The sequence below is a fragment of the Montipora foliosa genome, chromosome 2 (assembly GCF_036669935.1).
Source record: "Montipora foliosa isolate CH-2021 chromosome 2, ASM3666993v2, whole genome shotgun sequence".
NCBI lineage: Eukaryota > Metazoa > Cnidaria > Anthozoa > Scleractinia > Acroporidae > Montipora > Montipora foliosa.
This window is the reverse complement of record NC_090870.1, coordinates 51,084,522-51,098,151: the sequence shown is the minus strand read 5'-3', so window position 1 is coordinate 51,098,151 and position 13,630 is coordinate 51,084,522. Positions and strand designations below refer to the sequence as shown.

Genomic DNA, 13,630 nt, shown 5'->3' with positions numbered 1-13,630 from the left:
GAAGGTCCCGATTTTAGCAATGTTTCAAAAACAAACGTCACTTAAGAAATGGTCACCTTTTGTCGCAAAATCAAGATTCTCCCCCGAAAATGTAGTTTGATAGTAATGCAAATTACTTTTTCTTATTGCAAAGTTAATGTCATAAGCTTGAGACTGATGTTTGCGCCTGTTATGCATCTGGGTTCCTAAACTAACATGTATCAAATGGTGAAATACTTGCTTACTGTTTAACGCAAGATATAATGTCTTCAAAAAAACGTTGTAACAAGAGGTCAAGTAATCACTCTGAAAAACACACAATTATCTCAAGCAGTCTTTATCAAATGATATTCTCCCTATCGTTAAATGTAATTTGTAATATTAATGGGGAATAACACACATCCCCTGAATGAAAATTAATGCTTAGTTTTAACTACAAAACAATTCCACTATCCACTTAAGCAACTTCCAGACCTTACTTACTTTATTTCATTTTTGTCATTGTATATTAGATTTACAGACTGTAATAGATGCCAGAAAAAATTCAATGGCGAGGAAACCTAATAAAATCCACTAAGGCTTTTAAGCTTTGCTTCACAGACATGAAACTTCAGATTGATATTAATTTAACAAAGATACGAAGTATCAAGTTTTTATATCTGTGGTAGAATTAATACTTACCTGCAATATAATTTTTAAGTTTCTTTCTGAAGGATGCCATGCAGAGATAGAGAGGGAGTTAAAAAGTTGCATAAGGGAAGACGGAAAGAGTTTGCATGCCTTGTGTTGTAGCCTGACATTTCCTTTCAGTGATTTGAATTTATTACCTTGATCATACTGACTGCGTGTACTAGTTCCTGCAGCTGCTGAGAGAACATCAGCACAGCTTGCTTCTGGATGCACGGGATCTATTGAAAAATAATCAACACAGACATCGCACATCAGAGAGCAAAGCAAGTCAGCGGATCTGTATTAAAATAGCAGAAATATTTAAGACTTTGACGACAACAATTATTGAAACAGTGGGTGACAAATTACTCCTTAATTTTGACGCGAAATTTCAACCTTAATTTATAATTTCACATGCGAAATTACAATGTTGCCATGACAACTCTTCGTACAGTGCCAAAATGGCGTCTTACCGTAATTTGTCACCCAGGAAATTTATAGCTAATCAAATGGTATACTAGTCAAGTCAAGTCACTGTTGAGTTTGTTTTTCAACCGTTGCTTCCAGGTTGCTGAAATTTTTTTGGGAACAGAAAAGAGTCATTATTGGCAAAAATATTAAATACTTCTCACAGACTTGATCATTAATTTTGGCAAAATCCGATCATTCACCGGTTTGTAAATCAGATGTTATTTCAATAGTGAGAAAAAAAAATCTAGAAGTTGAATAAGAATAAGTGTATTGTCTTATCGCTTATCACATCTCCCAGGAGTAAAATCACCTTGTCAATACATATTTCTGTGCAGAGCTTCAAGCAGTTGTTGTGTTCGAAACTCCCAAAGTGGAATTCGTCGGGCTCTGGCCTCATCTCTGTCATCCATACGTCTTCGAATTCCCGGACTCGAGATGTCGGCCTTTATTGCTGCTTTCAGACAACTTATTGTTTGCTCCACGATGTTTAGAAACGGACTACAGTACAAATAGGACGGAAGCATTTTCAGCTCTCTGTTTGGGGCGGGAATCGTAGGGTTTCGGTGGGCCAGTGAACCCTCTAACACTTATACGTATCTGCCAAAGTGTTTACAATAGAAAGGTTATTTATTGAAGGGTAAGCTGAAATTCATAAGAAAATAATTGGCAAAGTTTTATTGTTCAATTGAGATATTTGTCTTCTCCACTCTAACGCCGTCCAGGAATGCTAATGAATTTCAAACAGTGTGATGAAAATGTTAATGAATGGTTTATACACTTCATGTTTGTCTATTGTCCATTGCTTTTCAAGATGATGTAAAGGACTTGAATGTTAGCGCAAATGAAAGAATATTTTTCTCTTTTCTATGCCGAATGACGCATAAGAATGCCTAAAAATGGTATCGAATGTTAACAAACATTCAAAAATCGTTATTGAATCCGAGTTACGTGCAAATGTTCGTGTTTTTGCGCTCATGAATGTATCTTCGCGCTACTGGTTGTCATTTCACGCATATACATGCGTATTTTCTCGTAATGAACAGCAAAAGGTGTATTTAAACTGTTTTTATTAAAAAGCAGTCAAATTGGTCTTAATAACAAGGAGTAGATGTAATTCTCCACCCTCTGTAGCCAGCAACGATTATAAATAGACATATGCGCCAGGATCTAATGCGCTTTTGAAACCAGTGAGCATGACGAATCTAAATACGTTGTATGTACTGTCGTTCACGGACATTTTAGTAGTTTTTATGGCATCTTCGGGATCTCTCTCTCTCTCTCTCTCTCCCTCTCCCCTCCCCACTGATTTTATCAGTCATAAGAGCCTTTTTCCTTCTAGAAGCTAACATTATTCCCTTCACTTTGACATTTTTTTCCTTCAAGGGCAGACATCAGTCCTTCAAAATACCAGTTGTTGTAAAAGCACCCTTAACACCCACCGGCGTCTCCAGAAGTCTCCATTATAATAGACTCCCACTCATTCAGTTTGTCCTTAATTCTGTCGTCACCATCTTTCCACTGCTTCAGAAGTTCTTTGAAATGTTCCTCATCCCATGGATCCATTTCTTGTTTCTCTATTTCACGAATGGCATCTTCATATTCAGCTCCACCCAATCGTACCAGTGTGTTCTGAATCTGCTCTCTATACTTACAGAACGTTGAATCGCTAACAGAGGCCTCTTCAGCATGGGCTGATAGTGCATTCACACAATACTTCAACCGCACAATGTCAGACTGAAAGCTGGTGTCAAGTGAATGAGGAGGTAAATCCCAGCCAGAGGATGGAGAATTCAGGTTACAGATCGTCCTCAGAAGCACAATCAATAGAGAAGGGTCAAAGCCTGTGGATGATACTGAAGAGGGTTTAACTGAATACAATTTACTCCACTGCCCTGAACTGAGGATTCCCTCTTTTCGAAGAGATTGGAGCTTAGAGTGGACTGGCTCACGTTTCAAGTCACTGCTAAGATTTTCTGGAGGCATTATTCTGTCAAACACATCCCTCAACACTTGTGAACCTAGCCTGACCAGAAGGCAACACAGCAGTGTGTACTTGGTTTTTCCATCAAGAGCATCTGAAAAAAGTGTCAGAAAAGATCTTTAAGGCATCGTTCTGGTTATTAAGGGCCATCATCATAAAAACCTCATATAAGGCGAGTTTGCTCAAGTCTTCAGGATTGTCTACAAATAACATTAATTTGTTACTTTCATTTGAAACTTTAACCTCTTATGGGATCGCATCACCACTGACATCCTGTGCTCCGATCCCAGACTGCAAGACACCTCAGTAATAGCGTAGTTTGCCACTCACAAGTTATGGATTCAAATCCTGTTCAAGCTCAACTGTTTCAGGGTTTACTTTTGTTACGGCTCAGGTAATTTTCATAACTGTGATGTGCTTCGGCAGCTTAAATGTGTGTTTTCCGTATTTAGTCCAATCATTTTCTTATGCTCAACAGGTTTCAAAGCAAGGGTGACTGAATACAAATATTTAACAACAAATGGTGACATCAACAGAGAGTCCTCAGTACTACATGTAAATTTTACTACTAGTGGACGACACAGGAAAGAGCTGTGGTTTACAAACTTAGATTGGAGACCAATAAACCAATGCCTACACCTTCCTGCAGTCCATAAAAATGATCCATCAATAACAACAGCAACAGGCAAACAACATACTAACTGATTTATTTTAATAAAAATAACCGGCTGACCTATTTTTCTAACAATACACTATACAGACATTCGACTGAGATGCATCAAAATGCACCAATCACTGTTTTACACTCTTAACAGCCAATGACACCAAGGGTTAACTGACAGTCGATCAATAACACCCATGACTTAATTGGTAATCAATAGCTATATCAATGACTAGAGAATTTTATATCATCTACTGATTCTACACAAATCACTTGACTCTGAAGATGACTTCTGCTCAGACTGTCCAAATATTAGTCAATGTCACCCAGAACAGTAAAGTTTTTTGTTTTTATTACGAGCATTTTTGCTTTAAAGAGAATGCAAATAATTTAAGAATTGCACTCAAAATTGCCATATATACTGTAACTGTCATACCATCTTTTGAAAGCTTATCGCTCAAAGAGTTACAGGACAGGTGCAAAATATTGTTTGAATTGGAGCTTTATCGCACGTTAAAAGTGATGCAGTTTCAGGGGTACAGCTGTAGCTTCCGTCAGGTAAAAACGGGCGTCTTAATGGAGTTTTCTACTGGTTAACCCATTCACTCCACAGGCATCCCAGGACACACCCTGATGACGAGTAAAATTGTCTGGCATTAGACAGAGTAAAATCTGTTAAGTCTCACCCCTGGGGGTCAATGAGTTAAAGTTGAAATTATTCTGGGTGCAAAACGTGCTTCAAATATCCAAAAGCCATACAACAGGAGGTCGAGGTTTAAAACATAAAACAGCTTTTAGGGGGTTTTGAGCTGTTACAAATAAGCTTACATGGCAAGATTTAATGGCAAAGTAATTTTGTTAATTTCACAGCAAAACACGGCGAATTTTGGGTGGAATTTTTAAATTGGCATTTTCTTGAAAATGAAAATGCTCATGACATTAAAAACCATACATTGCATTTAGAGATATAATAATTACAGGCTACATCTGGATAAAATTTGACCAAAACTGATTTTTCAGCTTCTTGTAGTCAACTTGAGACTGACTATTGTGAACATCCTCTCTTGATTAGTTGTATCATGCAAAAACCACTTTCCACTTAAGTAACTTCAAGACATATTTCAGTGATCTGTATGAAGTAGTTACCTTGTTCATGATGAGTGTGTGTACTGCTTCCTGTAGCTGCTGCTGAAACAACATCAGCACAGCTTGCTTCTGGCTGCACACGATCTATCATAAAATGATCAACATTTTTTTTGTTATGTTAATGAAACAAGCTACAGCAATAATTTCATTGGCCCTATCAAATACAAACGAAGTCTATTTACATTTAGGAAATATGTTCAAAACAGAAGCCCTTAAGACATTGACTGCAAAAACTACCCTGCTAAAATTGAAACGAAAATTGATTATTTAACTAAATATTACTCTAGGATATTAAAGATGTATTAAACAAATTAAGCAAATCCTAAAAAAATTACAGACATCACACAACAAAGAGTAACGTGAGTCAGTGAATAATGAAAACAGCAGAAATGTTAAAGACTTTGACAATAATAATGGCTGTGAATAACGAATAACGTGAATAACGGCAATTAGTATCACCCAACTACTGGACTAATGCAAATCCTGCATTTTGATTGGCTACGCTACTAGAGGACTATTAGTAATAGTCCTCGAGTAGCGAAAAGCGTGACGTTTTCTTTCGTTTTATTCCCAGATAAATATTTATTCAACTTGCATTTGATAACTTTATTATTGCCTCTTCTGTCCGACTAGTTGGGTGATACTAAAACAATTAGACCCTTCGCCCTCAAGGGCCACGGGTCAATAGCCCATTCGGCTACCCCTCATGGGCTATTGACCCGTATTGCGGGCTACGGGTCTAATTGTTAAATAGACATAGTAAATATTCCAAAATTTGTGTGGGCCCTGGAAAGATAGCAACTGTATGCCTCAAGTGTAGGCCGCCAGCATAAACCTTCAACAAATGCTACAAGATAGAGCATTTAAACTGGAAGCTGTTTCCCAGGAATACAAATTCAATACGCCAAAAGAATATGGATAAGCTAACAATTATCAATAAAGTTGGGTGGGATAAAAATCTACTTTTTGATAACACACAAGGTATTTTATAGACTTCTTAATTGTGCAGTCTTCTCTTGCTTGATAAAGTCATTGTGTACTGATCAAGACAAGGGAAAAGTGATTTCTTCAGACAGAAAACTCTGAAAGTTACCGGCAGTTTTTTCCATTTCAAGCGAAATTGTATTTCCACATTCATTCATTCATTCATTGTTTTAGCCCATCGAATCTTTCCAGATCCATCGGGGCGGGAATCACTCAATATCGCGGGTTCACGGCATCTGCAAAATTTATAGTCGGTCCTTCTCCATGTTTTGAGTCCTAGAAACCTGGTGAATTAGTATAACTTTCTGGTAGCAACCACGCTTATCTAGCGTGAATAGTAACTGTTTTTGGGCTTGATTGTCCGGGCAGCGAATTAGGTGACCGAGATATTTCCTTGCACTCATTTTACGAAGTCTGATACTGGAATGGTGTTACAAACGGCGTGGAGTTTCTTGGTTGACCATTTGAACCCGAAATTCTCGTCATTATCACTTGCGCTTTTAGCGCAGGCCCAACCGTTTCGGATCATTGAACGGAGAAATTGGTACACAGCGTAGATTTTGTCAAAGTTTCGTGCTGTAATTGTCCAGCATTGGCAGCCGTAGGCGAGACAGGACCTCACTTCGGCGTTAAAGGCTAAGATTCTTGTAGCAAGCCTGATTTTTTTAATTGCAGAAGAATCTTTTTCTGGATGCAAATTTGGCCTTAGCTTGTTCAATACGCATGTTGATTTCTGCATCACCGGTGTTATCGAACTGCATTTGTGCTGAGGTAACGGAACTGTTCGGTGTTTTGGACTGTTTTGTTATCAAGCTGGATTATGGAACTTGGGTAGGATACAAATGAAGACGGCACCGTTGAGGAAGAAGAAGCGGTTGATTTGGGTTGGAGTCTTGCAGAAATTGAAAATTTGATATCATGGTCTCGGTTTTGGTTGGATTGACCAGCAGCGAGTATTGCCCAAACGTCCTTGATAGCTCGGATGTCGCTGTATCGAGTGAGTTTTGTGACTTGGTCAGCAATACCAGGTCACCTGCATAACCGCACCAGGACAGGCTGTGCTCACCTTTGAAAGTGTTTCTCGGGTCTCGGTCAGCGGCTGGAATGGCGTGCGAGTTACTTCGGTAACGGTATGTGAAAAAATCAATGTTGAGAGCCCGTGCAAGTTCCATAAAATCTCGCATGCATACGTTGAACAGGAGTGAAAATAATACTGGCCCCTTGGGCCCTCCCTGCTTCGTACCACTAGTTGAGGGGAATGTTGCTGTTGGTCCAGCCTTCGGGAATCTGCAGTAAGTTCGACTGTACAGATGCTGGAGAATATCCAGCCATGGTAGGTCCTGGCCAGGTGGAAAACGCGTTCGTACGCTGAGAAACATTGTTTAACAACATAATTTTTCATAAGCCGCACTGTAGTCAACAAATGAAGTAAATAGTGGCTCCCGGTTTGCTCCAGAGACTTGTTGAGACTTGTTTTTTTTTTCGAGTAGAAAATTTCCGTTATTTGTTGATTTGCCCTGCAAAAAACCGTTTTGATGGTAGTGTATTTGCACTCGAAGCCAGCGTTCAAGCCCGTGTAGTATGATAGATATCGTAAGCTTGCAAATTGTCGATCCAACGCTCAGTCCACACCACATGGTCGTGCATGAACGCGGGTATTTCCGTTTCCACAAGCACGTCAGGTTCGAAAATGACCATTCTTCAGGTAGCTGTCGAGGGTGCCAGACCTCGAGAATTAGCTGGTAGAATTAGCTGGTAGAAACTGTGGGCAGTCTCGGGCGTGTTTCAGGAACTCGCTCGGGATATCACTACTGGCTTTACGGTTTTTTGCTGTTTTACAGGCGTCGTAAACCTCGTCTACAGTTGGTGGATCGTGGTTTACCGGATTTTGTACTGAAAGTTGTTGTGGGTTGGCAATAAATTGCGGCGGAGGTTGTCAAATGAGAGCAGCGGGTGTACTTTGAAGTGGCGATGCTGCGAAGTGCTGCTTGAAGAGTGCGAAGACTGTGTGAGTAGCTTGTCTGGCCTATAAACGTCAGACGGTACTGGTTTGAAGGTTTTTTCAGAGCACGTTGGCAAAAATCTTCTCGATTTGAAGATTAACCGCGTTCATGTTGATTCGAGAAGCTTCGTTGTCGTAGAAGATGTTCCGAAGTTGCCGTGAACATGCTCAAATGTCTCTGTGTACCTAACGGATCGCAGCTGGATCGGCGTTGTCCATATGTAACTGATCTTTTCGTGACCGGAGGTCTCGCAGTCGCTGATCATCAGCCAATGGGGCTTGACCTTGGTCATGCGTGTATTTTTGGACTGTTACCCTGGTCAAATAAACTATTGAGTTAATTGTTATTCACTTTAATTTGCTTCCAAGGTTGTTGAAATTCTTTTGCAAATAGAAACAATAGAGTCATTGGCAGACATGGACATTTGGAAAAATCTGATCATTCACCGGTTTGTAAATTAGATTCTATTTCAATAGTAAGAAAATTAAAGGATTGTCAAGAAGTTGAATAAGGATAAGTGTATTGTCTTATCAATTACCACATCTCCTAGGTGTAAAATCAAAGTGATCATGAAAATAATGGTAATTGACATTAAAAGTGTCCCTAAGTACCTGGTTCCGTCACTGTCTTCTTGTAAAAATTTCAAATTAAAGAGAGAAATTATAACACAGTGATCGGGTGCTTCAGTCTCTTTAAAATTTTCAGTTTAGAGTTAAACTGATTATTTCCACAGTTTTTATTGTAAAGCAGTCAAATTAGACTTAACAAGGAGTAATATTATTGTCCATCCTTTGCGGTCAGAAGTAATCATAAATAGACACATGCAACAGGAACTTGTGACCTTTTGAAACCAGTGAGCACAAATCAAAATACATTGTATTGTTGCTCATAGCCATTTGAGTTGTTTCAGTGGCATATTGGGATTTCTTTATTGGTGTTCCCCACCCTTCCCTCCCTCTGTCTACTGATTTTATCAGTGCTCTGATCGCTGCTCACTCTCTTCCCCTTGTACATGGGAGTTCTTTGCATTTTGCTAGATTTGTAGCGTTTCCCAGCCATAAGAGCATTTTTCCTTCTAGAAGCTGGTTGCTGCTAGACATTTCAGGCAGCCATTACCAATAAAGTACACACAGTTGGTGATTCACAGTAAATAGCAGCTAAGAAAAAACTCCTTTCACTTTTTTTTTCCAACCGAAGAACCAGTCTTTAAAAATACCAGTTGTTGTAACAGCACCCTAAGTTTTTGCTCCCAAAAACCCACCTGCCTCTCCAGATGTCTTCATTATACACTCCCACTCATTCAGTTTGTCCTTAATTCTGTCGTCACCATCTTTCCACTGCTTCAGAAGTTCTTTGAAATGTTCCTCATCCCATGGATCCATTTCTTGTTTCTCTATTTCACGAATGGCATCTTCATATTCAGCTCCACCCAATCGTATCAGTGTGTTCTGAATCTGCTCTCTATACTTACAGAATGTTGCATCACTAACAGAGGCCTCTCCAGCATGGGCTGATAGTGCATTCACACAATACTTCAACCGTACAATGTCAGACTCACAGCTGGCATCAAGCGAATGAGGAAGTACATCCCAGCCAGAGGATGGAGGACTCAGGTTACAGATTGTTCTCAGAAGCACAATCAATAGAGAAGGGTCAAAGCCTGTGGATGATACTGAAGAGGAGTTTGCTGAATACCATTGACTCCACTGCACAGGATTGAGGATTCCTTCTTTTCGAAGAGACTGAAGCTTAGAGTGCGCTGGCTCATTTTTCAAGACACTGCAAAGGTCTTGAGGATGAATTGTTCTGTCAAACACATCCCTCAACACTTGTGACCCCAGCTTGACCAGAAGGCAACATAGCAGCGTGTACTTGGTTTTTCCATCAACAGCACCTGAAAAAGTGTCAGAAAAGATCTCCAAGGCATCATTTTGGTTACTAAAGGCCATCATCATAAAGACCTCATTTCAGGTGAGTTTGCTTCAGTTTTCAAGATTTTCTATGAATAACCATTGCTACTTTCATTTGAAAATTTAATATGATCAAGTCACCAGTGATCCCAAGACAGCTCAGAAGTAGAGTAGTTTCCCACCCACAAGTTACGGATTCAAATCCTGTTTAGGCCGACATTTTTCAGGCTTTACGTTTGTTACTTACTGCTCAAGTAATTTGCATAACTGTGATGGGCTTCTGCAGCTCAAACGTGTGTCTATTGTGTTTAGTCCAATCACATCTTCACATGTGCTCAACAGGTTTGAATGCAAGAGTGACTCAACACAAACATGTAACAACAAAATTAAATTTTTTAATGGTGACATCAACAGAGAGCCTAAATTTTACTACCAATGGACAGTACAGAAAAGAGCTTTGGTTTACTAACTTAAAACAACCAGTAAACCAATTCCAACAACTTCCTGCTGCCCTACATACGAGTTATCAACAACAGCAGCTGCAACAATAAAAATATCTGACTGACCTATCTATTTTGTTGACAATACACATAAAGACATTAGACTAAGATGGATCAAAATGCACCAATCACTATTTTACAGTCTTCATGGCCAATGACATCAAGGCTCAACTAGCAATCAACCAATAACATCATGACTTTGATAACCAATCACTGCATCAATGACTAGAGTATTAATACCATCTACTGGCACTACACAAATCACTTGACTTTGAAGATGACTAATCCACTCAGATACAGGTAATTTGTCTAAACATCAGTCAAGGTCACCCTTGAAAGTGACCTTCAGCAAGAGTGTGTAAATGTGATACAGGTCTACAGCTCATGTTATATATATTACATCGACTTTCATCACAGAAAGTCAACCACATGACTGCTAAAGATAGTACTTCTAGAGTGCAATAACATTATTTTCTAATTTTCACGGTCACAACTCAAAAACCAATTTCTCTCAAATTTTGTACAGCTGTAGTGTACGATGTCTACAAATGCACTGTCAGTATAGTTTTTGGTCATGGGCATTTTCCTTTTTGAGAAAAAGCAGATTAAGAATTCCTGCTGCAATTACCATTTTTTTCACCATTCAAAATAATTCAAAATAACTTCCTAAAAGAAGCAATTCGGATCAGCTCAAGACCTCTAAAAGCTATTTTATAGTATCATCGAGACATCCAGCTACACGACTTTTAAGAAATTAGAATCTTGTTTAATTTTGCACCCACTTTCCACTAAAGTAACTTCAAGACATCTTTCAGTGATCTGTATGAAGTAGTTACCTTGTTCATGATGAGTGTGTGTGCTGGTTCCTGTAGCTGCGGCTGAAACAACATCAGCACAGCTTGCTTCTGGCTGCACACGATCTACCATAAAATGATCAACATGGTCTGTTGTTAGGTTAATAAAACAAGCTACAGCAATAATTTCATTGGCTCTAACAAATACAAACGAGCAGCCCTTAAGACATTGACTGCAAAAACTACCCTGCTAAAATTGAAACGAAAATTGATTATTTAACTAAATATTACTCTAGGCTATTAAAGATGTATAAAACAAATTAAGCAAATCCTAAAAAATTACAGACATCACACAACAAAGAGTAACGTGAGTCAGTGAATGATCAAAACAGCAGAAATGTTAAAGACTTTGACAATAATAATGGCTGTGTCGAAAAGTGGGCCAGGGACGTGACGTGAGGACAGGGGACGGGGGGACTCGGGGACAGGCCAATTTATGAGCTCAGTCTAGCCTTAAAGTGCCTCTGTGACCAAAAAATCAATTCATATTTTTCTTTGGATTTCAAAACTATGTTAACAAAACACTAAGTGACCCACGTTTTAAGCCTTGATTTAAAAAAGACACCTCTTTATTTTAACTGTAATTTTCCTATTTAATGGTCCGCCATTACTAAAATTGTGTTCTTGAGAGAGCTGGATCGAGGAGAAAATGACGTCAAAGGCTCACTAGTTTAAGAATGCAATATGTTTTGTACGCCGCAGAATTAATATGCAGCACGAGGGTTTTGGGCTTTCAGACTTTTAAACTCACGCTTTGCATATATAATAAGCTGCGATCACACGCTGAAATTTTAAGCTAGTGAGCCTCTGACGTCACTTTTCCCTGGATCCAACCGTCTGAGGTCCAATCAGTCAGTTTTGAACGTGAGTAATGGCGGACCGTGAAATCCAAAACTTACACTCAAAGTAAACGGCCTTTGGATAAAAATCAAAGCTCAAAATTTTGCCAGTCAGGTGTTAAGCAAACACACTTCCAAAATCTGAAGGAAAAAAGGACGTGGTTTTTTATCACAGGGGCACTTTAACACACTGGAGTCAAGAGTTACTTGGGGTGCGTTTGATTTTTAAGATTTACAATGTAGATCTTAAAATCTGGATCTTCGGATTTCCAACTGAACAAAAAATCTGAAAACGGATTTTGTCGCAGATTCACTAATCGGAAATCCATGTTGGGTAAGGATTTCAATTAACAAAATCTGTCACAAAATCCGTTTTCAGTTTTTGTGTTCGATTGGAAATCCGAGGATCCAGATTTTAAGATCTAAATCTGGACTTCCCAATCAAAAGCACCCTTACCTTCTGGCTCGGGGGTGGTACTTTACAAATTTCTGGGTGGGGGATGTGCCGCTGGGACCCTGGAACCCTTAGCCTATAGCAAAGCTGGTTCAGCAGAATTTTGCTACCCTGTACTAGGATAAACTCCCCAAATCCTCCCTATCCTAGAGTAGCTGTTTTTGAGAAACTAAGGTCACTAACACAGTCCAGCCGAAACAAAACCTGTACCACAATTGTTTCTCTCTCAAAAAGGATTTATTTATCCTTGTTCAGTTTGTTCAGTCTTTTCTTGGGTTCCCTTAGTCTAGATAAAATCTTCAACCAACTGGTTAGTTCTGTGAAGAATTATACGCTATTCTAGATCCAAATGCTCTGATTTATGTACCCTATCCAAGAGTAAACTGCTTTAAAACCATACCCTTCACAGCAGCACATACCTATAAAGCCCATTTATGGCAGTACCCTCTGTACTGCCCTGTGATGACCAACATTTTCGACAATATCAACAGTGACAACCCGAATTTTTCATGGAAGGTAACAACTTGAACAAGCGCCAGGAACTCCCACTGTCACAATGCCGCCAACAAAGGACATTGGCATGATAATAAAACATCAATTACAGAGAAGACGTCATAAGGCTCAAGTTTCTCTGCAACATCAACAACAACTACAACAACAATAAATGCTGCAAAGTGAAATTTCAGCTGCTGTGTCAGCAATGGGCCATTAGGTCTTCTGCTTTGTTTCACAGTCGAGCTCTGTGATGGATAGCGAGAATTACTTTTCGAGAATCCAATTTATGAATTTCGGGGTCTATTTAGCTTCTACTTGAGAAGCATACAGATGATTGTTTTTGCAAAATAACAAAAGCAATTCAACCTTTTTTTTTCCTTGGGATGTTCTCCTATTTCTGAAATTTTATACTTCAAAAATGCATCGCCTTGTCCCTGGGTCCCGACGTCCCCGAGTCCCCACATCCCCTGTCTTCGCATCCCCGTCCCACTTTTCAACACAGCCAATAATAATCACTACTTTGAGAGCAGAGGAAAAATCACTTCACATTGAGAGCACACACTGTAATTATTGTTTATCAAAGAAATCCAGTGAATAACAGCAAAAAGACATAGTAAATATTCCAAAATTTGTGTGGGCCCTGGAAAGATAGCAACTGTATGCCTCAAGTGTAGGCCACCAGCA

General features: G+C 39.2%; 1 protein-coding gene across 10 annotated transcripts in view; it reads right to left on the bottom strand.

Moving 5' to 3' along the window:
• Positions 1–13,630, bottom strand: part of LOC137993481 (protein NLRC5-like) — a 94,201-nt gene that overhangs the window by 4,493 nt on the left and 76,078 nt on the right. For 9 of the 10 annotated variants that reach the window (XM_068839362.1, XM_068839370.1, XM_068839366.1 and 6 more), the window contains 5 exons: positions 11,141–11,224; positions 9,156–9,788; positions 4,908–4,991; positions 2,559–3,194; positions 807–887 (listed from right to left, as the gene is read on the bottom strand). In XM_068839362.1, coding sequence (XP_068695463.1) covers positions 807–887; positions 2,559–3,194; positions 4,908–4,991; positions 9,156–9,788; positions 11,141–11,224 — 1,518 coding nt within the window. The remainder of the gene's footprint in view (positions 1–806; positions 888–2,558; positions 3,195–4,907; positions 4,992–9,155; positions 9,789–11,140; positions 11,225–13,630) is intronic. The other variant, XM_068839363.1, reaches the window with a different exon arrangement.